General features: G+C 38.1%; 1 protein-coding gene across 3 annotated transcripts; it reads left to right on the top strand.

Annotated features, from left to right (window-relative positions):
- Positions 1-754: 754 nt before the first annotated feature.
- TXNDC9 (thioredoxin domain containing 9) lies at positions 755-13,183 on the top strand. 3 transcript variants are annotated; one of them, XM_082672814.1, is made up of 5 exons: positions 755-861; positions 3,884-4,102; positions 5,847-5,965; positions 8,652-8,906; positions 11,239-13,183. In XM_082672814.1, the coding sequence occupies exons 2-5, from the start codon at positions 3,914-3,916 to the stop codon at positions 11,354-11,356; spliced, it is 681 nt and encodes a 226-aa protein (XP_082528940.1). In that variant the 5' UTR covers positions 755-861; positions 3,884-3,913; the 3' UTR covers positions 11,357-13,183. The 3 variants fall into 3 exon arrangements, with proteins under 3 accessions (XP_082528940.1, XP_082528939.1, XP_082528941.1); XM_082672813.1 differs by having other exon boundaries at positions 761-879; XM_082672815.1 differs by lacking the exon at positions 755-861 and adding an exon at positions 926-1,124.
- The last annotated feature ends 10,500 nt before the right edge of the window (positions 13,184-23,683 follow it).

Below are 23,683 nucleotides of genomic sequence, written 5' to 3'. Positions count from 1 at the left end.
AGTTCAGGAGTGGACTTTCGGTTTCCCTTCCACCTTTAACCTCGGTCCCTTTGTACTCTCAGATGCGTGAAGTTCAGTAAAGAACCACAATGAACCCCTGGTGAGCTGTCCATGTGTTCCCAAGGGAGATAGAGAAATCCAGCACAACATGAGTCCATGACTTACCAAAAAAATAAATAAACCAAACAAACCAGAAATCATAAAACAAGGACACACCCATTAATTCTGAAAAATAGATCATAACCTTTACATTCAAAGCGAGAGCAAGTTCTAAAATTGTGTGTCAGGGAAGTCGCGAGGGAACCTATTAGGGTTGTGAAAGTGTTCTATATCCGGATCTGGACGATGACACTACGAGTGTTAACTATGTAAAAACTATGGCGTATAAGTTATATTTCAACTTTTTTTTTAAAAGGGGAAACGTTCAATAAACAGAATGGAAACGAAATTGGAGTGTCACTCCTGAGGAAGACAGTAGCTATTTCATTTCTGATGTAACATTATGTCAGAGCCTAAGAACGTCAACTCCAGGCTGGGCACTAAGAAACTACAAACTCCAGCATACATCGCTTCCTTGCTCTCTGGGCTGTTTACACGGAGGGAGGGAGAGGTTGGGCCACCTCGGTTCCGGGCGGTGGGGCGGGGAAGGGTGGGGGGAGCGCACGCGCAGAAGCGCTCACCGCACGCACGTCCCCTCCCTTCCCCCCCTCCACTTCCTGGGGCGTCGCAGATTGTATCGCGTGAGAGCCGCGGCCAATGAGGAGGCAGAAGTGACGGCCGCTCCCCAGTCCCCCGAAGCTGCTACGAGGCTGAAGCCGGAGTGGATTGCTCTTCTGGAGAAGCTGGTTCCTCACTTCTCAGGTATCACCGAGAGCTCAGGTGAGGCAGAGAGTGGTGTGAAAAAGCCGGCCATGCATCTCGGTGCTAATGGACTGCTCAGCCTCCTGCCTGGGCGGGGGAGGGGCGCGGCTCGGGCGAGGGTGTCCGCGCCGCGGAGGAAGCTTTGGCGCATGCGCCCCGGGAGGCGTTGAAGCCGGGACCACCTCAACTCTGCCCTCATCTGTCTCCGGGGGCGCAGGGAGTGGCGAGGGTACTTTTGGGAAGCGGCTGGCGTGCAGTTAAGGGTGAGGCCCCTGGTTGTTTTGGCGGGTGCATGCCGGGGGATCAAGGAAATGGTTAGGTAATTTGAGGACAAGTCCCTGCTCACCATTCAGTTGAAATGAAAAAAAGAAGCTTGTTTGGGGAATGAAGTTCCCAGGATACCTGCACCATCTCCTTTCCCCCTTTCTGAATGCGGTGACCAGCACCACCTGCCCGCAGAGCAGCCCTTGTTAATCGTTTCTTCTCCCAGTTATCCAAGACTTGAATTCTGAGCTCAGCCTATAAACCTCTAGGGATAAGCAACCGCTACGCCCCCGGTAAAGAACAGGATGTGACATGCAAGTCAATGTTTAATGTCGAGTTTTTGCCTCGTCTGGCCCCAGTCCTGAGTCACAGCCTTACGTTTTTTTCGGGAGGTAGAGAGTGTGAAATTCATTTGCTACATTTGAAATACGGCTCCTTTAAAATTTTATAGCGTTTATGAGGAAGTTACATTGTTTTTTTTCTAACCGGAAATACTTTTGAAACTTAACGATAATTTGAACAAAAGTTACGCACGTTCCTTCAACAGTTGACAAACATTTTTTGTGCATCTGCAGTGTTCTCAGCACTGCTAGCTCCAGGAATACAAGGTGAAATCGAGTATGTTTTTTAATTTATTTATTTTTGGCTGCGTTTGATCTTCGTTGCTGCATGCAGAGTTTCTCTAGTCTCGGCGAGCGGGGGCTACTCTTCGTTGCGGGGCATGGGCTTCTCACTGCGGTGGCTTCTTGTTGCGGAGCACGGGCTCTAGGCACGCAGGCTTCAGTAGTTGTAGCACGTGGGCTCCAGAGCGCAGGCTCAGTAGTTGTGGCGCACGGGCTTAGTTGCTTCGAGGCATGTGGGATCCTCCCGGACCAGGGATCCAATCCATGTCCCCTGCATTGGCAGGTGGATTCTTAACCACTGCGCCACCAGGGAAGTCCCCAGTATGCTTTTCAAAAGCTTCTTTTCATGTGTAGAAAAATGGAATCAGAAGCGAAGTTTGCAAGAAGACTATTTCTCTTCACTTCGACATTTATAGAGGGTCTGGTGGGCCAGGCTGCGTGTCTGAAGCTGGGTGAATAAGCTCACAAGTTTATTCAGATTTTTGAAAGTGCTTCAGTAGTGGTTGCAAATGTATCACATAACTAATTGAGATGCAACAGCCTCCTGCTTTGATAGGCAAATTATAAATTGAAATTCAGGGCTACCCATAAAACATTTGATTTTCTACCAGCAACAATAATACATTTCTTCTAAAATATGTAATTGAAATAGATAACAGGGACCTACTGTATAGCACAGGGAACTCTATTCAATATTCGTAGTAACTTAAATGGGAAAAGAATTTGAAAAAGGATACGTGTATATGTATAGATGAATAACTTTGCTGTACACCTGAAATTAACATTATAAATCACTATATGCCAATATAAAATAAATATGTAATTGAGAGAGATCTTCCTTTCTAATCTGAATTAGATTTTTTTAATATTCATTTATTTATTTATGGCTGTGTTAGGTCTTAGTAGTTGCGACATGCGGGATCTTTCGTTGTGGCATGCAGGCTCTTCACTGCAGCACAGGCTTCTCTCTAGTTGTGGTGCTCAGGCTCCAGAGCATGTGGGCTTTGTAGTGTGTGGCACACAGGCTGTCTAGTTGAGGCATGTAGGCTCAGTAGTTGCGACTCGAGGGCTTAGTTGCCCCACGGCATGTGGGATCTTAGTTCCTCGACCAGGGATCGAACCCACGTCCCCTGCATTGGGAGTTGGTTTCTTTACCACTGGACCACAAGGGAAGTCCCTAGATTCTATTTTTAAACTCTTATCTTACATAGAGGTTTGATGGAAAAATCAATATTCTTTTTAATATTTGTAGTGTTATATTGTTTGACCTCAAAGTTAAGAACACTGAGTGTCAGTGAATCAATACCAGTATCAATCTTTGTGGCCTCATAGACTTTATTAGGTAATGGGAGAACAGGAATGGAAACTAAAGCTTAGGGAACATCAGGCAGAGTTCTTTACATAAGTTGTAATGAGCTCTCTTCGGAGCTAAACGAAAATCATTTAGGCAGAGATGAAAAATATGTCTTTTGCTCAACTCTGCTCTATGTTGAAGCAAAGTTTGGCGTGTATGTGTGTAAAACCTCACTGCAGTTAAACTTTATCTTGTTCACAGTCATTTCTGCTTTTCTTCCCTTTTCCTTTGGTAAAGAACACTGTCAGTATACAGCACTAGGTTTAATTTCGTCATTCCTTTCTGGTCTGGCGATGGTCTTAAAGATTTGTCTTTGCTTTAGGGTAGTAAAACACAAACTAAATCAAAAGCACCTAAACTTTGGTCTAAATCGTTTTTGAGGAGTGTAACTATAATCCATTGAAAATTAAATTTTAAAACATTTAAATAAAAATTCTTAACATGACGTGCTTGGTTGTCAGCAGAACACTTTGTGGACTACAAATTATATACTTGCTAGCATTTTTGAAACTAAGAGAAAACTGTCGTATTTTTTTTTTTTTTTTTGTGGTACGCGGGCCTCTCACTGTTGTGGCCTCTCCCGTTGCGGAGCATAGGCTCCGGACGCGCAGGCTCAGCGGCCGTGGCTCACGGGCGCAGCCGCTCCGCGGCACGTGGGATCCTCCCGGACCGGGGCATGAACCCGCGTCCCCTTCATCGGCAGGTGGACTCTCAACCACTGCGCCACCAGGGAAGCCCCTGTCTTATTTTTTTTCTCTAACTTTGTAAACCTTCTCCCCAGCATCAAGGCTGAACTGTACCATTTAGAAGAATGGAAGCGAATGCATCTGTTGAAATGTTTTCAAAAGTCCTAGAGAATCAGTTGCTTCAGACAACCAAGCAAGTGGAAGAACATTTGGATTCGGAAATTCAGAAACTGGATCAGATGGATGAGGATGAGTTGGAACACCTCAAAGAAAAGAGACTCAAGGCACTGAGGAGAGCTCAGCAGCAGAAACAAGTAACCTCTCTGCCCTGCTTTCTGAAATTGCTCTAACAGTATGCTTCTAACAACTTACATATACCCGTGCTGCAGTAGTCACTTGTAGTTCTTAGGGTGGTTTGACCTCAAAGTACCTAATGCCATTAAAAATTTGCCCAGAAGAAAGATTTGTTTTAAAGACACATTCAGAATTAGCCTGACCAGTGTATTAATCCACAGTGAAGTACAGGAAACACGCGCCCAGGATAATCTTCTGAGTTCAGATTTGTGTGGTTGAGGAGAGAGTGGATGAGGAAGAACCCTGGGAGGAATAGGGGTCAGTGGGTTCCCTTTCAGGTGGAGTTATGAGAAAGCCTGTCATAACTTAGCTGTGCTCAAAGCAAATGCATCATTAAGGAGTGTATTTGACAGTTTATAAACTCTTTATGGAAGCTTTACCAAAGAAATAAGGAGAAAAATATCAGGGCCTCCGGTAGGTCTCAGCTCAGTGTAAGCCAACATGAAATGTATAGATACCAAAACTGGTGACGCAGTCTCGGCCTTGTTAGTGTAAGTCCAGGGATGGCACTCCTGCCCCTTTCTAGTTGGACCACTTCTGGAAGACTGTTCAGAGGAGGACAGCCAGAAGATGAAAAAGTCTAGAAGTCATTTCATAGGAGAAAGTCAAAAGCAAATGGAAATGCTCAATGTGAATCAGGGAGGACATAGGCGATGTAGGATATTTGAAGGGCTGACGTGAAGGAGATTAGAATTTCTCTTTCTCATCTGAGGTCCAAGCTGGGCTCCATAGCCCACTGTTCTGGATATACTGTGATTCCGTGTGAGAAGACTTTTCTAAGAACAGAGAGTACATATACAAATGCTTTTTAAGCACACTTGCCAGACACTGTTGTAGTTATTGTCACGTTGTCCATTCACAGTAACTCAATGAGATAGTTGCTTTATGATCTCCACATTACAAATGAGGAAAGTGAGACTCAGAAAGGGCAGTGATTCAAGCCCATGCTCTGCCTGCAAGTCCAGTCCTCCCTTTTATTAAAACCAGCTCCTGAGAAAGGAAACAAGCTTCCAGTTGAGGGGACCAGCTTCCTGCCACAGGAAAGGTTCAAGAAGCTGAAATGTCTATCCGACATGGATGATAAGGGTTGATTTGTTGATTTGGGGAGTTGGATTAGGTGACTTGCGGGATCTTTGTTTCTGGACACCACGTGAAGACAAACACCTTTTTCTTCCCAGGACACTACCCATTGGTGGCCAGTACAGAAGAGGTTTGCTGTCTCTGAGTTAGTCATCAAAAGCAAACAGGGCTCCCGAGCTTCAGAGCTGCAGTACCCGCCCCCTCCCCAAAGACGGATTGGCTTTATCTCACAAGCATTATTTTTTAAAGCTATGTAGTAACTTAGATCAAATGCTTCTGACTTTAATAGTTTCAGTGCAAAGAAATTAAGTAGATGGTTACATTCTAAGTCTCTTTGTAGTCTAAATTTTTACTTTCGAAGTTCTAAGAAAACGTATGTTTTAAGTTACCAAGACAGATAATCATCTTAAATATGAGCCATGCTGTGGAGATAGTCACGGCCCACAGACTGTATTTGCATTGACACTAGCAACATAGGAAAGTACATCACCGAAAGGAATTCGTTTCTCTCTAAGATAAAGTCAGCTTGATTACAAAACATTATAGTGATTTGGACATAAAATATAAAGTGATATTGAAAGAGGTATTTCAAATGTGTGATATTTTCCCTTTTCTCCAAATCAGGAATGGCTTTCAAAAGGACATGGGGAATACAGAGAAATCCCTAGTGAGAGAGACTTTTTTCAAGAAGTCAAGGAGAGTAAAAAAGTGGTTTGCCATTTCTACAGAGACTCCACGTTGAGGTAATTTGTTTCCCTCAGTGACTGTTCTTGAACATGATGAGATTGTTAAATAGAGATACACTGACTTAATAGAGAAATTAAGAAAAATATAAAAGGAAGTAATTCCTAAGTTGTCTCTTTGTACGAGAATTATATTAAAGTTAAGCAATCATTAAAGATTAACTTAAAAACCAGTGTCATACAAAAGTACAAACTATAGAAGATCAATATTTCCATAGAAATGGCTATTTCCTGAACTATATTTTCACTAGCTAATTTTTAAAACATCTTAGAAATGAACACTTTAACTTTTTTTATCAATGCCAAAAGAATTCTACTTTTGTCCCTACTATTATGATACAGCCACAGTGTTGGAAATGAGGCCAACACCTGAACACCAGCTTTGAATTCAGTCACTTCTCAACTTGCAATTCACCAGGAGACTGTGGCTTGACCAAGCCTTTCACCTGAAGCAGAGTTGTGGCACCAGGCATGGCTGGAAGGACAATAAAGTGATTTCTATTAGACGAACCCAGGTCTGCCAACCTCTCTTTGGAGGCAGATCCCTCAAAGTGAAAATAGCCCCAGAAGAGGTTACATCTTAAACCAGAGGACTCAAGCCTTTTTTTTTTTAGCCCCCAAATTTGAATACTTGCCAACAGTTAAGTGTTGGCAAAAAAAACTTTTAAATGTTGGCAACTAATCAGATTTTAGAATTTTTTTTTAAGTATCAGATAACTTGATAACAGACCTAGAATTGTATGAAAGCAATTCACTGATGCCAAGTAGCTCCTGCCCCCCTTAGACACGCACTCCAATGCAGAGTCTCTGTTACTCCCTGGGATCCCAGCCCTGCCCTCTTCTCGCATTTCCAAAGCCTGCCTGGCCCTTGTCTTTACCTCATCACCCAACAACGTGGCTATTAGTTAACACCTTTCAGGGACTGATTGCCTGGGATTTATTGACTAAGAAAATAAAGATGAAAGAAAATAACTGAGATGATGAAATCTCCTATAAGGGAAAGTGGGAAAGGGATTAGGAAGGTAAATAGAAGATTGATATTATTTGTCCACTTATTTATTAGATGTCTCTGCCCACTAGATTGTTAGTTTTGTGAAGGCAGAGGGTTTGCCTTTGTGTCGTGTGGCCCACTGTGCTCTGGGTTCCTAGCCGTAGAGCAGCACTGACTACACGTAGTAGGTACTCAGTAAGTATACTTGATGGATTTATAAACAGTGCAGCACCAGCAGTACTTACCTTAAAACAGAACTGAAAAGTCAAGATTGAAATGAGGTGATAGAGATATAGATAGGTAGATATCAAAGTTTCTAGCACATAGTACACTAGATACTTCGTGTTCTATAAAATCCTGGAGCATTCACAATCACCGTTGGAGGTAAGCACGTATAATTCCTGTGCTTCATGCGTGGACACTAAGACTTGGAGAGATTAAGTGACCTACCTAATGTCACTCAGCTCCTAAATAATAAAAGAGGATTTGAACCCAGGTTTTAAGCCTAATGCTGTTTTAACTACACCATAACTACTACTTCTGGATTTTTAAAAAATGGATTAATTGACAAGTGGGACACAGACCTATTTAAAATAGATTCCGTATTACTCCAATAAAACAATGGAGTTGATTTTTGTACAAATCTTCAAGAACGTATTTCTCAAAATGATTTGTCACTTGTTTGGAACTTCATTCAAAAACAGCTTATTCCCCCACCATTTTTCACTGAAATCCCATTGCTGCAGTACATGGGTGATATATAAAAAGAATCACTCAGGCGATGATGCATCAAGGTTATAAGAAACTCCGTGGACCCAAACCTAACTCAGGAAAAACTATACCAAGAAGTACCCAAAAAGCCTACTAGTAAAACCAGCTATGAAGCGTTCGGTGTCTTAGTCATCGAAAGCAGTAGTTCTCAAACTTTGCTGGGCATGAGAATCACTTGCATGTTTCTCAGCTCAACTCCTAGAGAATTTTGATTCATTTGCATATTTTAAAAGTTGACTGTAATAATCACCTCTGGGTAAGAACTACTGCTCAAAAGATTATTACAGTAGTCTTTCAGAAACACTAGAGGGTTGGCCGGTTTAAAATATAATTTAAAGAAAAGATCGCTTTCCACTCTTCAGGTGGCTTAATGAAGGTTACTGCTGGTATTTTTCATACCGTAATGACCATATTTGTAGCCTTTAACCTTGATACGCTGCTCACTAACAGAGTTGCACAGTTGGAAGGTTCCTTCTCAGTGACACCATTCAGTCTTTCTTAGTGACTTCCGAATGTGGCCCCACATGTTCCCTTCTAATTCTGAGAACTGTCTTCCCAGTTCTGTCAAGTTCAGATTTGTCACCTATGAGATGCCAGGAAACATGCATAAGGGAAATGACAATTTTTTTATTCTTAACCATGAACATGACAGCTTTGTGAACCACTTAAGGCATAAGTTGAATACTTCGTTTTTTATAAGTATCATTAAGGGAGATCTGACTTTCTAGAATATGATATCATGAGAGGTAGAAAAAGAGGTACCTAACCTGTGAAATGGAAATGAGGTTATCTGATCGAAGCATAGGTTGGCTGCCAGATTATGAGATTCAGAAAAACTAAAAGCTTAGGTGTGCCTTAATATTTATTTTGAAAAAGAAATCTGTTGTTTTTAGCTTTTGATTTTCTATGTGTTGTCACTTATAGGTGTAAAATACTAGACAGACATTTGGTGATACTGTCCAAGAAACATCTTGAGACCAAATTTTTGAAGCTGAATGTGGAAAAAGCACCTTTCCTTTGTGAGAGACTGCATATCAAAGTCATTCCCACGCTAGCACTGGTGAAAGATGGGAAAACACAAGATTTTGTTGTTGGATTTTCTGACCTAGGAAATACAGATGACTTCACCACAGAAACTTTAGAATGGAGGCTGGGTTGTTCTGATATTCTCAATTACAGGTAACTTTTAGTAAACTATCAATTTGTATTAATTCACATACCCAGTTGATTTTTTAGAGAATTTTTTTATGTTAACATTTATTTTATGGAACTAAGATCTTTAAGCTGAGATGTAGAAAAATTTTCACAAAGGAAAAGCATATTTCTTAAAGTGTACATTAGCACGATCTTACAGCAAAATCAGAGTTATAAATAAAATTGATCTTGGATCTTGGAGTCCATCTAACTATAAAAGTTTTCAAACTAACAGAGCCTATGGAATCTAATTCTCTGTTAATCTGGAAACCCAAATGACACTCCAGAAGAATTGACTCCTTCCTGATTTAAACGAGTTTAATCAAATTGATAATGACTTACATGAAAAATCTAATGTTTGAAAGTAGATATTCCTGTATCACTTGTAGAATCTGATAAAACGTATAAAATCTCATCTCTATGCTTAGCTTAAATTACTTACTCTGGGAAACAGTCTCAGAAAACCATCTGTTGATAAAATCCAACTTCCATTTTCCGCTTATCTCTTTGTCCACTTCTCTAGACAAGTAATTTATCTAATTCCACAAATCGGAGCATATCGTCCTATCTTTTGGGCCTGTTTTTGATTTGCAAAAATAACAGGTGAAATTTTCCAGTTATTCCAGTCAGAGTGCCTTTTGATAAGTAGAAACCTCACTCATCTTTTTACTTCCCTTCCTCCTTTATCTCTAAATCTCTCCTCCACATGCATAAATCATTCCTACATTGTAGTGATTGATTTTGGAGTTTTAGGTTTTATTTTCTTAATATTAAGTAAAATGTTAATATTAAATAGAATTATTTTGAAGTGATTTCAAACTTTAAATAAGTTGGAAACTAGTACAAAGAATTCTTGAATTCTTGTATATCATTGACCCGTGTCCCTCAATTTTCAACATTTTATCTTTGCTTTATCGTTCTCTTTCTAGATATATATAAACTTTTTTTCAGAGCCATTTGATTGGACGTTGTAGATATATTGTCTCTTTACTCCTAAATGTTTCTGTGTGCATTTCCTAAGAACAGGAACATTCTTATATAACCACAGTACAATTTATTAAAACACAAAATACAGTTTACAGACCTTATTCAAATTCCACCATTGTCCCAATAATGTCCTCCATACTGGAAAAATGGGTTCTGTGTACTTACTATGTATTTTTAGTTTCCATTAACCTGTAGCAACTTGTTCCCCTCCTTTGTTTTTCAATACTTTAACATTTTGGAAGAGTACAAGCTAGTTATTTTATAGAGCATTTCCCAGTTTGTTTCAAAGTTAGATTCAGATTCTGCGTGTTTTCCACAGGTGTATTATGGAAGTGATGTTGTATTCTTTCTTCTCAGTGTACCATATCAGGAGATATATGATGGTTTGTCTCATTGCTGGTGGTGATGACTGTGCACTGGTTAACCAGTTGTCCACCAAGCCAACTGGTGATTTAAGGAAGAACTTCTCCAGGCCCCACATTAACTTCTTCATTTATCTGTATTAGAATGGGCTGTGGATTCTTTTATTCAGTGGGTTATAGTCTGTTGCTGTTATTTACTTTGAAGCTCAGATTGCCTCAAATTTGGCCAGTGAGAGCCTTTCATACTGGCTTCTGTGTCCTTTTGACACATCCCCATAATTCTTTGAGCACTTTCTTTCTGGTGCACGTAAGGTCTTTTAGGGGGCCTCGTGTTACACTCTCCATAGGAACTAGCTTTTTCTCCGAGGTGCCATGGTTCCTTTCAGTGGCAAATGATATTTCAGAACCAAGATCTAGCTGCCAGGAATATTTCCAGATATTTTCGAAATATTTTTCAGGCGTCATGAAAAGAGTTCCATACTAATTCTGGGTTAATGATAATGAATTCCATGAGTTTTGTTGATGTCTATAGAGATCTAAGCATTAAAAGATGTTAAATAGAATCAAACCAGTCATAACAGGCTATCAAAAATAGAGCATGGTTTTCCTGTGTCATTCTTAGGAAAGAATCTAATACAGATTCAGCATACCCAAAACACATAAAAATAACTGATTTCCTTCTATGCTTTTTCAGTCAGAAATTTTGTTGGTGCACCCCGTGAAATGTTAATCAGTAATTAATGACAAGAAAATAAAACGCTGATCTAAAGCATTTAGTAGTACATAGTAAGGTTTAAAACTGTTAACTATCAGTGTAAATAATATACCTCTTCCTTGACACCAACATTTTAAAGAAAATTTTACTCTATTCCTTGTGTTACAGTGAGGATAGATTTTTGTGCAGTTTAGTATACCAGCTGTACTAAATCATACAGAATAAGTGTTTTTCAAATTTGCTTTCTTTTTAGTGGAAATTTAACGGAGCCACCATTTCAGAGCCAAAAGAAATTTGGAACAAACTTCACAAAACTGGAAAAGAAAATTATTCGAGGCAAGAAATATGATTCTGACTCTGATGATGATTAATTCTTTGTAAATCGTCTCCTGACTTCAGAATTAGATGTGTTTTCTAAATTCTGTTGATTTCAGTACATTCGTCTCCTAATGGTCACATTCTAGAGTTTTATGCAGTTGCATCACATTGAAAAACATCTGTGATATTTTCTGTGTGGAGCTCGTGTTTAAGTTGAGGAAAACTTCTGAGTCCTAAAATTATCTGAGTCGGGTCTGGATTCTCTATTTTTGAGATTGGTTTTATCACAATATGATTCTTACATTTTTATACCATTCACAATTGTGTTTTTAATCTACTGGATTGGAAACAGAAATTCAGCACACTATTCCAGGACTAATTCTTACCTAGCATTATTTACTTTATAAAGAGGTCAAGTAACATTTACTGGTGTAACAGACTGCACTTGTAAATGATTAGAAACACTCTTTACTTCTGGAATATCGGTAACTTAAAGAACTGTATTTATTCTGTATGCCGCATGGTGTTGTTGAGTCAACTGATGGCAACAGAAAGCTTTTTCAGGTTGTGAACATACTGCCTTATTTAAAGGGTCTTGATTGCTTATATTTTAAGACATGTATTAAACAAATCAAGAAGCACTTTCGAAATAGCAACATGAGGAGACGTACAGACCCCTCGGTGAAACAATCATAACTGGCAAATATTTTTTTAGAAATTAAAGTCTCTGGAAATTGTCATAAGAGCACACAGCAAACAGAAACATTTATCCAAGAAAATACTCAATCCTGGTAAGAATAGTGAGTCTCTGTGGTATTTGAACCATGAGCCTGCACCCTTCCTCCCCTCATCTCCCAGTCTTGGCCTACAGTTTATCCCTAGGAGGAGCAGACTGCTAGCATCTCTCATTCCCCCAAGGTCTGTGTTGCAGAAGCTCTGTTGCAAGCAGCAGTAGCAAAGAGGTCTGAGCCTGCCTTCCTCCACCCAGTCCCCACTTGTAGCACAGAATATCTATCCCAGGAATACTGTTTTCTAATCACTGTTGCCCTGGTGTACTCATAAACTAGAGCAATAGTGATTAGGGTGGAGGTTCCGTGGAAGGAGAGGCAAGCAGAGAAGATCAGGGGCTACCACCCACTGCTTTACTTACAGACTACTAGCAAAGCCAGCTACTCTCCCCATCCCCAGTGCTGGGGGAGTAGCACAGAGGTTCTGCCCAGTGGGAGAAGCAGGCTGTAAAAACAGCTTCCATAGCATTCCCTAAAGGGACTGACTTTATTTAGAACAGAGAAAAGTTGAAGCATAAGGATGCTGCTGCAGACAAAGATTTCAGGTGGGGTTGGGGGTGAAGTAAGAGGAGCCTGGGATCTCCAGGTTAGCAAAACAAGCAGAAAGGAAGGCCAGTGAGAATTTCAACAGAGAATGAAAGTGGAAGTTCAGAGTAGCCCTACAGTTGGAACAAACCTCAACAACTACAAAAACCTAAATTCAATTAGTTTGAACTGTGTGGCAATTTATGTCCCAGGACATTGTCAAATAATAGAGAGGTCCACCAGCAATTAGTGGATGTTAACAGCACAGCGTGATAACAGTGGAGACAGACCAACTAGAACTCTTGCAGGGACGGCAGGGAAAGAAACAGCAAGAGAGCCTTGCTAAAACTACTGTCCTTGGGGTTGAGGGGAGGTGTCAGCGACACTGCCTATGCCCAGGCGACGTACTGCAACATCAGAGGCCATACAATTCAGGGTAAGTGGACTTAGCCAAAATGGTCCAGCTAAGTCACTAACCATATAAGCAAACAAGCCCTGGATAAGGGAGTATGAGTCTCCAGAACTGCTGTATTATGTAAAATGTCCAGTTTTGAACCAAAAAAATAAGATCTACAAATAAACAGGAAAGTGTGACTCATACATGGTGGGGAGAAAAGCAATAAAAAAAAATTTTAAAAAAAATTGCCTTTGAGTGGGTCCAGGTATTGGAAGCAGACAAAAACCTCAAAGCATCTCAATATATATATACATACATACACACATACACATACTAAAACCATGCTGAAGGTAAAGGAAGGTATAATATTCCTTCAAAGAATATTAATGGAGATAGAAATTATTTTTAAAGAACCAAATGGAGATCTCTGGACTTAAAAAGTATAATAACTGCAATGAAAGATTCATTAGAGGGACTCAACAGTAGCTTTGCAGTAGAAAGCCAATGTGGGGATTAATCAATATAGATAATGCAGTCAGAAGAACAGGAAAAAGAAAAAAAAAACAGCTTCAGAGAAATAGGGAACATCAACATATATGTCATGGAAGTGCCACAAAGAGGAGAAACTAGTGAGTAGAAAAGTTACTAGAAGAAACTGCCTAAAAATCTCAAGTTTGATGAAAAGCATTAATCCAAGAAGGTCAGGTTCTGAAAATAAAAGGATCCACACCCGGACATACCAGAATAAAAATGTTTAAAGACAGAAGAATCTTGAAAACAGAAAGAAAAACCACTAATCATGTACAAGGAAACCACATTAACAGTTGACTTATTAGAAACAATGAGGACCTAAGGCAGTGGAAGGACATGCCAGGTGCTAAAAGGAAAAAACTCAACCAAAGAGTTTACATCTAACGAAACAGGCTTTCAGAAATGGAGGCAAAATGACACAGATTTTAAGAACTCATTCCCAGGAAACCCACCTTACAAGAAATGCTAAATGATGTTTTTCTATCTGAAAGGAAGTGAGACCCCACAATTATTCACACCCTTACCAAAAGTCAATGCCAATTAAAATGTAAGAAATTATAAAAGACATTGTAACAACTTATTTCCCCTTCTTTCGGCTGATATAAAAGCAATTGTATAAAACAATATACATATATATATAATTGTGGTGTTGCACCTATAACATATGGAAACGTATATTTGCATATAACACCATAAAGCAGGTGGGAGCAAATATTTCATACTTCAATAATGAAACAACAGAAAGCTAACAAGAAATTGTGAATTAAAAGGTTAATTTAAAAAATCTAAAAATATATTCAGCTACTTTAAAACAAACTTCTAGAAAGTATTATATGTTTAACATATAGTGATGCAATGTGGGTAACAAATGCTATACAGCTAAAGTAGATTCTGACAAGATGTATACTGTAAGTCCTAGGGTATCCATTAAGAAAATAATTCCCAAAATATACAGAAAAATATTATTAACATAAAATATTACACTAGAAAATATTCACTTAAACCAGAAAAAGGAGAACACAGGAACAAAGAAGATGTAACGTATAGAAGACAAAAAGGTAAAAGGACATGTAAACCCAACCATATACATAGTAACAGTACATGTGAGTGAATTATTACTCATGCCTAACAATGATTAGGCAAAAGTTGTCAGACTGGATAACAAAAACAAGACTCAACTATATTCTGTCCACAGGAGACACACTTTAAAATGAAAGGTAAAACTACAATGAAAAAGCTATACCATGCAAGCACCAGTCAGAGAACTGGAGTGGCTAAACTAATAGACTTGAAAATAAAAGCTTATTACAGATAAAGAGGGTAATTTTATGATAGAAAAGAACCTGTCAGGAAGCTATAACAGCGTAAACATCTCTGCACCTCACAACAGAACTCATGTTCTTGACAGTTCTGTATTTTGCTGCAAGAATTCTGAAGCAGAACTTGATAGAATTGAGGGGAAAATAGACTATTCAGCAATACTAGTCAGAGACATGACCCTGCCTCCCCTTTAAATAATGAATAGAAAAACTAGTTAGAAGATCCACAGGGAAATAAGACTTGAACAGCACTATAAACCAACTACTTAACACATCTATAGAACATTTACACAATAGACAATTCTCAAGATCACATGGAACATTCTCCATGATAGACCATATGTCAGACCATAAAAAAGCCTCAATAAATTGAAAAAATATTAACAGTCGTAAAAGGTATGTTCTCTGACCACAATGGAATGAAATAAAGACAAAACTGAGAAATTCAAAACTATGTAGAATTTAGTGAACTCTTAAATAACCAATGAGTCAAAGGGAAAGTTCACAAGATAAATTAGGAAATCCTTTGAGATATATGAAAATAAAAATGCAACATACCAAAACTTATGGGCTGCCACTAAAGCACCATTTTCAGGGAAATTAATAGCAGTAAACACCTATATTAAGATAAAAAGATCTCAAGTCAATGATCTCCCACCTTAAAATACTGGTAAATGGGAAATTTATAGTAGCAAACACCTTTTAAAGAGAGGGAGACTTCCAGTTTCTGGTCCAGCATGTAAGAAGCTTGGAAGTCACCATTCCATCCTAACAAGTAAAAAGCTGAACAAACTGAAAAATCAACAACTCTTCTTATATCCATAAGAGAAGTTAGGTCACAGGGAAAACCACTGTTCCTAAAATTAGACAGACCAACAGATAATATAGAGAATTACAATTTACTGGAGCAGCAATCTCCTTGGGAACCAGTGCCAGGGTAGGGACACCTCAACTATAGTTTGATGAATTTCTGGAGGCTCAGTGTGGACAAGTCAGACTTAAAACTTCCAGGGGAACTCATTCAACAGGGGAGGGGAGACCCTACACTTGTGAGTGTTATCTCCGGGATCTCTATCGGATTCTCAAAATGAATGTCAAAAATCCCGTCATGGTTCTGTCGGGGGGAAGGGAAAAGGAAGCATTTAGAAATATGCCAGAGCATTCTGTTCTCCTTAATAAGGTCTGGCCTTCAGACCAAAACCTAACTGCCCTGGGGAAGGGAAATACCCAACCCTAGTCCCGATTTACCATCCTGTCCCACCTAAGAGGTGAGGAGAAAAAAAGCATGAGTGAAGTTCACCGTCCAGAAGCACAGGCTCACCAAAAGTCGGAGACATAATCATAGGAATAAAATGTTTTTGCTCCTCCCAAACCTTATCACAACACTACTAAAGGCCTGTTTCCAACAGTTCCTCTTACCCAGAACATCATGCTCAGCTATCAAGAAAAAATTAAATGAGAACAGTAAAAAAACAAAAAAAAACCCCACAATTTTAAGAGACAGAGCAAGCATAAAACCCAGACTTAGATATCACAGGGTGTCAGAATTATTAACTAGGATTTTTAAAACCATGATTATTATGTTAAGGGCTCTAATGGATAAAGTAGACAGCATACAAGAACAGGTGGGCAATGTAAGCAGAGATACCTAAAGTTTAGGAAAGAACAAAATAGATGCTAGAGATCAAAAACACTGTAACACAGATAAAGAATACTTCTGATGGACTTATTAGTAGACTAGTAGACATGGATGAGGAAAGAATATCTGAGCTTAATGATATTGCAATAGAAACCCACGAAACTGAAAAAGAGGGAAAAAAGGGGAGGAGGGCTAAAAAAAATAAGCAGAAAATCCAAGAACTGTGGGACACCTATGAAAGGTGTAACATGAGCATGGTGGGAATACCAGAAGGAGAAAAGAGAAAGGAACGGAAGAAATATTTGAAACAATAATGACTGAAATTTTCCCAAAAATTGATATCAGATACCAAACCATGGATCCAGGAAATCTCAGAGAACACCAAGAAGGAAAAATGCTAGACAAAACAAAACACAAAAACCTTCACTGAGGCCTATCATTTTCAAACTACAGAAAAATCAAAGATAGAGAAAAAAATCCTGAAGGAAGCCAGAAGGAAAAAATACCTTTCACTCTTCTGTAGGTAAGTTAAGAATTACCGACTTCTCCTCAGTAACCAGGTGAACAAGAAGAGAATATAGTGAAATGAAAATGTTGGGAGAAAAAAGACCACAAAACTAAAATGCTGTATCCTGTGGCATTACCCTTCAAAAGTGAAGGAGAGATAAAGGCCTTTCTGGACAAACAGAATTGAAATATGTTGCCAGTAGACCTGCCTTGCAGTAAATGTTAAAAGTTCTTTAGAGTGAAAGAAAATAATGTAGGATGGAAAATTGGATCCAATTAGGAAAGAAGATCAGAGAAGGAATATGTAAAATAAAGACTTTTTTTTCTTAATTGTTCTAAAGATGACAATTTGTTAATAAGAGCAATACCTTATTCGTCTATGTATGCTTGTGTGTGTACACACATATGCTTGTGTATGCTTATGTGTAAGTGAAATGAATGACAACAATGATGCAAGGGATAGAAGAGAGGAATTAGGATTATTTTGTTATTATAAGGTATTTACAGTACCTGTGAAGCAGTACAGTGTTATTTGAAATTGGATTTGGGATTAGTTGTAAACGTATATTGCAAACTCTACAGCAAACTCTTAAAAAAAATAGTATAACTAATATGCTAGGAAAGAGAAAATGGAATCATAAAATGTTCAATTAAAGCCACAAATGACAGAAAAAATGTGGAAGACAAAAATAGGGACAAAGAACAAAAAAAATAGAAAAACAAATATTATAACTATTAACCCAACTATATCAATAGTCACTTTAAAGATTAGTGGTATACATATGCTGATTAACAGAGATTGTAAGACTGGATTTTTACAAAAGACCCAACTGTGTTGTCTACAAGAAACCCACTTTAAATATAAAGACACATATAGATTAAATGTTAATCTTTAAAAAGATATACCATTCTAACACTAATCATAAAGAAACTGAGACTAGCTATATTAATTTCAGGCAGAGCTGACTTCAGAGCAAGGAAAGTTGTCAAAGATAGAAAGGAGACTTACATAATCTGAGACATGACAATTTAATTTGCATGTGCATTGAAACATCAGAGTATGTGAGGCAAAAAATCAGACAGAACTGCAAGGAGAAATAAGTGAATCCACTATTATCATTGACGACTTTAACACTCCTCTATCAGAAATGGAGAGATCCAGCAGGCAGAAAAATCAGTAAGGACATAGTTGAACTCAACAGCACCATCAATCAATTAAGTATCATTGATATCTATAAACTACCTGATTGAACAACAGCAGATTACACACTCTTCTCACATGGAACATTCACCAAGATAGAACACATTCTGGGCCATAAAGTACACCTTAACAAATTTAAAAGGTAGAGATCATATAAATGTCTGCTCTCAGACTACAGTGGAATCAAAATAGAAATCAATAACAAAAAGATAGGTGGAAAATCCCCAGAGATTAAACAACACATTCTTAATAACACATGAGTCAAAGAAGTCTCAAGAGAAATGTTTAAATATTTTCACTAAATGAAAATGAAAATACAATTTATCAAAATTTATGGGATGCACTACTATATATAAAATAGATAACCAATAAGAGCCTACTGTATAGCACAGGGAACTCAATACTCTGTAATGACCTCTATGGGAAAATAATCTAAAAAAGAGTGAATATATGTATAAGTATAAATGATTCACTTTGCTGTACAACAGAAACTAACACAACTTTGTAAATCAACTATACACCAATAAAAATTAATTTTAAAAAATGTATGGGATGCAGCAGAGGCACTGCTTAAAAGGAAACTTATAGTACTGAATGCATATATTAGAAAAGAAGGTCTAAATAAATCATCCACCTTAGGAAAGTTGGACAAGAGAAAATTAAATCCAAACAAGCAGGAAAAAAAGAAATAATAATTATTAGAGCAGAAATCAATGAAACTGGAAGTAGGAAATCAATAGAGAGAAATCAACCAAACCAAAAGCTGGCTCTTAGAAAAAAACAAATTTGATAAACCTCTAGCCAGGCTAAGAAAAAAAGAGAGGACACAAACTATTTTACAGAAATGGAAGAGGAAACATCACTACAGATTGTGGACATTAAAAGGATAATAAAGAAATAATATAAACAAATCTGTCCCTGCAAATTTGATAACCTAGGTGAAATGGACCAATTCCCTGAAAGACACAATCTGCTAAAACTCACACAAGAAATAGATAAATCTCAATAGGCCTCTTTCTATTGTATTATAAAATCAACAACTACTAATCTTCCAAAACAGAAAGCACCAGACACAGATGGGTTCACAGGTGAATTTCAGCAAACATTTAAGGAAGAAGTTACACTAATTCTATACAATCTTTTTCAGAGGATGGAATCAGAGAGAATATTTCCTAACTCATACAATGAGACCAGCATTACCTTAACGCCAAAAAAAAAAAAAGTACAAAAAAACGACAGACCAATATCTGTCATGAACATAGATGCAGAAATCCCCAACAAAATATTAGCAAATCAATTCAGCAGTGTATTAAAATAATCATACAGCACAACCAAGTGAGATTTATCCCAGGTATGCAAGACTGTTTCAATATGCAAAAATCAATGTAATCACAGGCTAAAGAATTAAAATCACATAATGATATCAATGGATACAGCAGAAAATGCATTTGACAAAATCCAACACCATTCATGATAAAAACTCTCAGGGAACTGAGATTAGAGGGGAATTTCCTCAATTTGATAAAAAATATCTACAAAAACCTACAGCTAATATCATACCTAATGGGAAGAAGTTTGAAGTTTTCCCATTAAGATCAAGAACAAGGCAAAGATGTCTGCCCCTCTCACCTTTGCTTTTCAACATCATATTGGAAGTCCTAGCAAATGCAGAAAGAAAAGAAAATATACACAGATTGAGAAGGAAGAAGTAAACTTGTGTTTATATGTAGATGACATAATTGTGTAGAAAATCTGGAAGAACTGACAAAGACAAACAAGCAAATGAACAAAATAAAAAACCCTCCTGGAACTAATAAAAGTTTATAGCAAAGTGCAGGATACAAGGTTAATACACAAAAGTCTATTGCCTTCCTATATACCAGCAACGAACAAGTAAAATTTGCAATTAAAGACATATAACCATTTACATTAGTGCTCAATGAAATAGGCAAATCTAATAAGGTATGTACAAGATTTGAGGAAAACTATAAAACGGATGAAAGATATCAAAGAAGAACTAAATAAATGGAGAGATATTCCATGTTCAGGATAGGGAGACTCAATACTGTTAAGATATTAGTTGATATATAGATTTATAGGTTCAACTTGATTCACGGATTCATGAATTTAATTCATAAATTCAACACAATCCAAATCAAAATCCCAAAAACTTATTTTGTGGATACTGACAAACTAATTCTCAAGTTTATATGAAGAGGAAAAAGGCTCAGAATAGCCAACACAATAATGAAGGAGAACAAAGTTGGAAGACTGATACTATGCAACTTCAAGACTTATGATAAAGCTACAGTAATCAAAACAGTGTGGTGTTGGTGGAAGAATAGACAAATCAATGGAATAGAATAGAGAGCCCAGATATAAACCCATATATGTATATGTATGTGTGTGTGTGTGTGTGTGTGTGTGTATAGTTAACTGATCTTTGACAAAAAAAGCAGAGACAATATAATGGAGCAAAGATAATCTTTTCAACAAATGGTGCTAGAACAACTAGACATTCACATGCCACCCCCCCAAAAAACCCAAATCCAGACACAGACATTATACCTTTCACAAAGATTACCTCCAAATGGATTTGAGAACTAAATGTAAAACACAAAACTCAAACTCCTAGAAGATAATATAGGAGGAAACCTAGATGACCTTGGGTATGGTGATGATGCAACACCAAAAGCACAATCCATAAGGGAAAGAATTGATAAGCTGGCCTTCATTAAAATTAAAAATGTTTGCTCTGTGAAAACAAATGACTCTTAAAACTCAATAATAAGAAAACCAAAAACCTGAGACTTCCTGGGGCGCAGTGGTTAAGAATCCGCCTGCCAATTCAGGGGACATGGGTTCAATCCCTGGTCCAGGAAGATCCCACATACTGCAGAGCAACTAAGCCCGTGTGCCACAACCGCTGAGCCTGCGCTCTAGAGCCCACGAGCTGCAACTACTGAACCCCCATGCCACAACTACAGAAGCCCGTGTGCCTAGAGCCTGTGCTCCACAACAAGAGGAGCCACCACAATAAGAAGCCAACACACCACAATGAAGAGTAGCCCCCACTTGCAGCAACTAGAGAAAGCCTGCATGCAGCAATGAAGACCCAATGCAGCCAAAAATAAATAAATAAAAATAAATAAATTTATTTAAAAAAAAAAGAAGTGCTCGCTTTGGCAGCACATATACGAAAATTGGAACAATACAGAGAAGATTAGCATGGCCCCTGTGCAAGGATGACATGCAAATTCGTGAAGCGTTCCATATTTAAAAAAAAAGAAAAGAAAAAAAGAAAACAACCCAATTAAAAGATGGGTCAAACACCTGAACAGACACCTTACCCAAGAAGACATACAGATGGTAAATAAGCACACAAAAATATGTTCCACATCACATGGCATGAGGGAAACACAAATTAAAGCAATGAGATACCATTACACACCTATTAGAATGGCCAAAATCCAAAACACAGCACCAAATGCTGGCAAAGATGTAGAGCAAGAGGAACACTCTTTCATTGCTGGTAATAATACAAAAGGGTGCAGCCAGTTTGGAAGACAGTTGGGCAGTTTCTTACTAAACTAAACATACTCTTACCATATGATCCAGAAATTGCACTCCTGGTATCTACCCAAATGAGTTGAAAACTTATTTCCACACAAAAACCTGCACATGAATGGCTATAACACCTTTATTCATAATTGCTAAACTTGGAAGCAACCAAGATGTCTTCAGTAGGTGAATGGATAAATAAACTGTGGTATACTCAGACAATGGAATAGTATTTAATGCTAAAATTAAATGAGCTATTAAGCCATGAAAAGACATGGGGGAAACTTAAATGCATGTTAGACAAAGTGAAAGAAACCAATCTGAAAAGGTTATATACTGTATGGTTTCAACTTTATATGACATTCTGGAAAAGGCAATATGGAAGCAATAAAAAGATGAGTGGTTGCCAGGGATTAAAGGGGAGGGAGGTATGAAAAGGTGAACCACAGAGGATTTTTAGGGCAGTGAAACTAGAGATCTTCCTAGACTTAACAACAGGGTTACATCCTGATATTTTCAGTTCATGGTGGGTTTAAGTCGCAAATGCATTTAATGAACCTAACCTATCTAACACCATAGCTTAGCCTAGCCGAACTTAAATGTGCTCAGGACACACATTAGTCTGCAGTTGGGCAAAATCATCCAACACAAAGCCTATTGTATAATGAAGTGTTGAGGGCTTCCCTGGTGGCGCAGTGGTTGAGAGTCCGCCTGCCGATGCAGGGGACACGGGTTCGTGCCCTGGTCTGGGAAGATCCCACATGTCGCGGAGCGGCTAGGCCTGTGAGCCATGGCCGCTGAGCCTGCGCGTCCAGAGCCTGTGCTCCGCAACGGGAGAGGCCACAACAGTGAGAGGCCCGTGTACCGCAAAAAATAAATAAATAAATAAAGTGCTGACTCTTTCATATAATTTATTGAATACTGTACTGGAAGTGAAAAAAAGTGAATGATTGTATGGGTACAGATGGTTATAAGTGTATCAGTTGTTTACCCTAGTAATCATGTGCTGACTGGAGCTGTGGCTCACTCCTGCTGCCCAGCAACACCAGAGAGTACTGGCCAACGTACCACTAGCCCAGGAAAAGATCAAAATTCAAAGCTCGGTTCCTACTGAATGCTTGTTTGCTTTCGCACCATTATAAAGTCAAAAAATCATTAAGTTGAACCATCATAAGCCAGGGACGTCAGTGTTCTGTATGATACTGTAATAGTGGTACATGTCATTATACCTGTATACATTATACATTTGTCCACATCCATAGAAAGAGCAACAGTAACAATGAACCCTAATGTAAACGATGGACTTTGGGTGATAATGATGTGTCAAGGCAGGTAGGTGATCAATTGTAACAAATATGCCACTCTGGTTGGGAATGTTGATAATGGGAGAGGCTATGCATGAGTAGGAGCATGGAATATATGAGAAATCTCTGCACTTTACACTCAATTTTCCTGTGAACCTAAAACTGCTCTTAAAAACGTATATTTTTTTAAAAAGGGAAAATCTCACATTAATAAGCTAACTTTACATCTTAAGGAAGTCAGAAAGAAAGACAAGCTAAACCCAAATCTAGCTGAAGGAACTAATGAAGATTAAAGCAGAGACAAATAAAATAGAAATTTTTTTAAAATAGAATTGATGATACCAAAAATGGTTCTTTGAGACTATTAACCAATTTGGCAAACTGTTAGCTAGATTGAGAAAGAGAGAAAAGATGAAAATAACTAATATCAGAAATGAAAGTGGGGATATTACTACTGACCTTACAGAATTAGAAAGGATTGTAAGATATTATGAACAATTATACGCCAACAAATTAGATAACCTGGAAGAAATAGACAAATTCCTAGAAAATGCACAACTTACCAAACCACCTCAATAAGATATAGAAAATCTGAACATACCTTTATT

The sequence above is a fragment of the Grampus griseus genome (assembly GCF_964374135.1).
Source record: "Grampus griseus genome assembly, chromosome: 15".
Classification (NCBI taxonomy): domain Eukaryota; kingdom Metazoa; phylum Chordata; class Mammalia; order Artiodactyla; family Delphinidae; genus Grampus; species Grampus griseus.
The sequence above is the reverse complement of the archived record's forward strand: the minus strand, read 5'-3'. Positions and strand labels throughout refer to the sequence as shown.

Coding starts and splice junctions, on each gene's coding strand:
- TXNDC9 (XM_082672814.1), top strand. CDS start 3,914: ATGGAAGCGAATGCATCTGTTGAAATGTTTTCAAAAGTCCTAGAGAAT. Junction 4,103..5,846: donor GAGCTCAGCAGCAGAAACAA/GTAACCTCTCTG, acceptor TCTCCAAATCAG/GAATGGCTTTCAAAAGGACA. Junction 5,966..8,651: donor TACAGAGACTCCACGTTGAG/GTAATTTGTTTC, acceptor TGTCACTTATAG/GTGTAAAATACTAGACAGAC.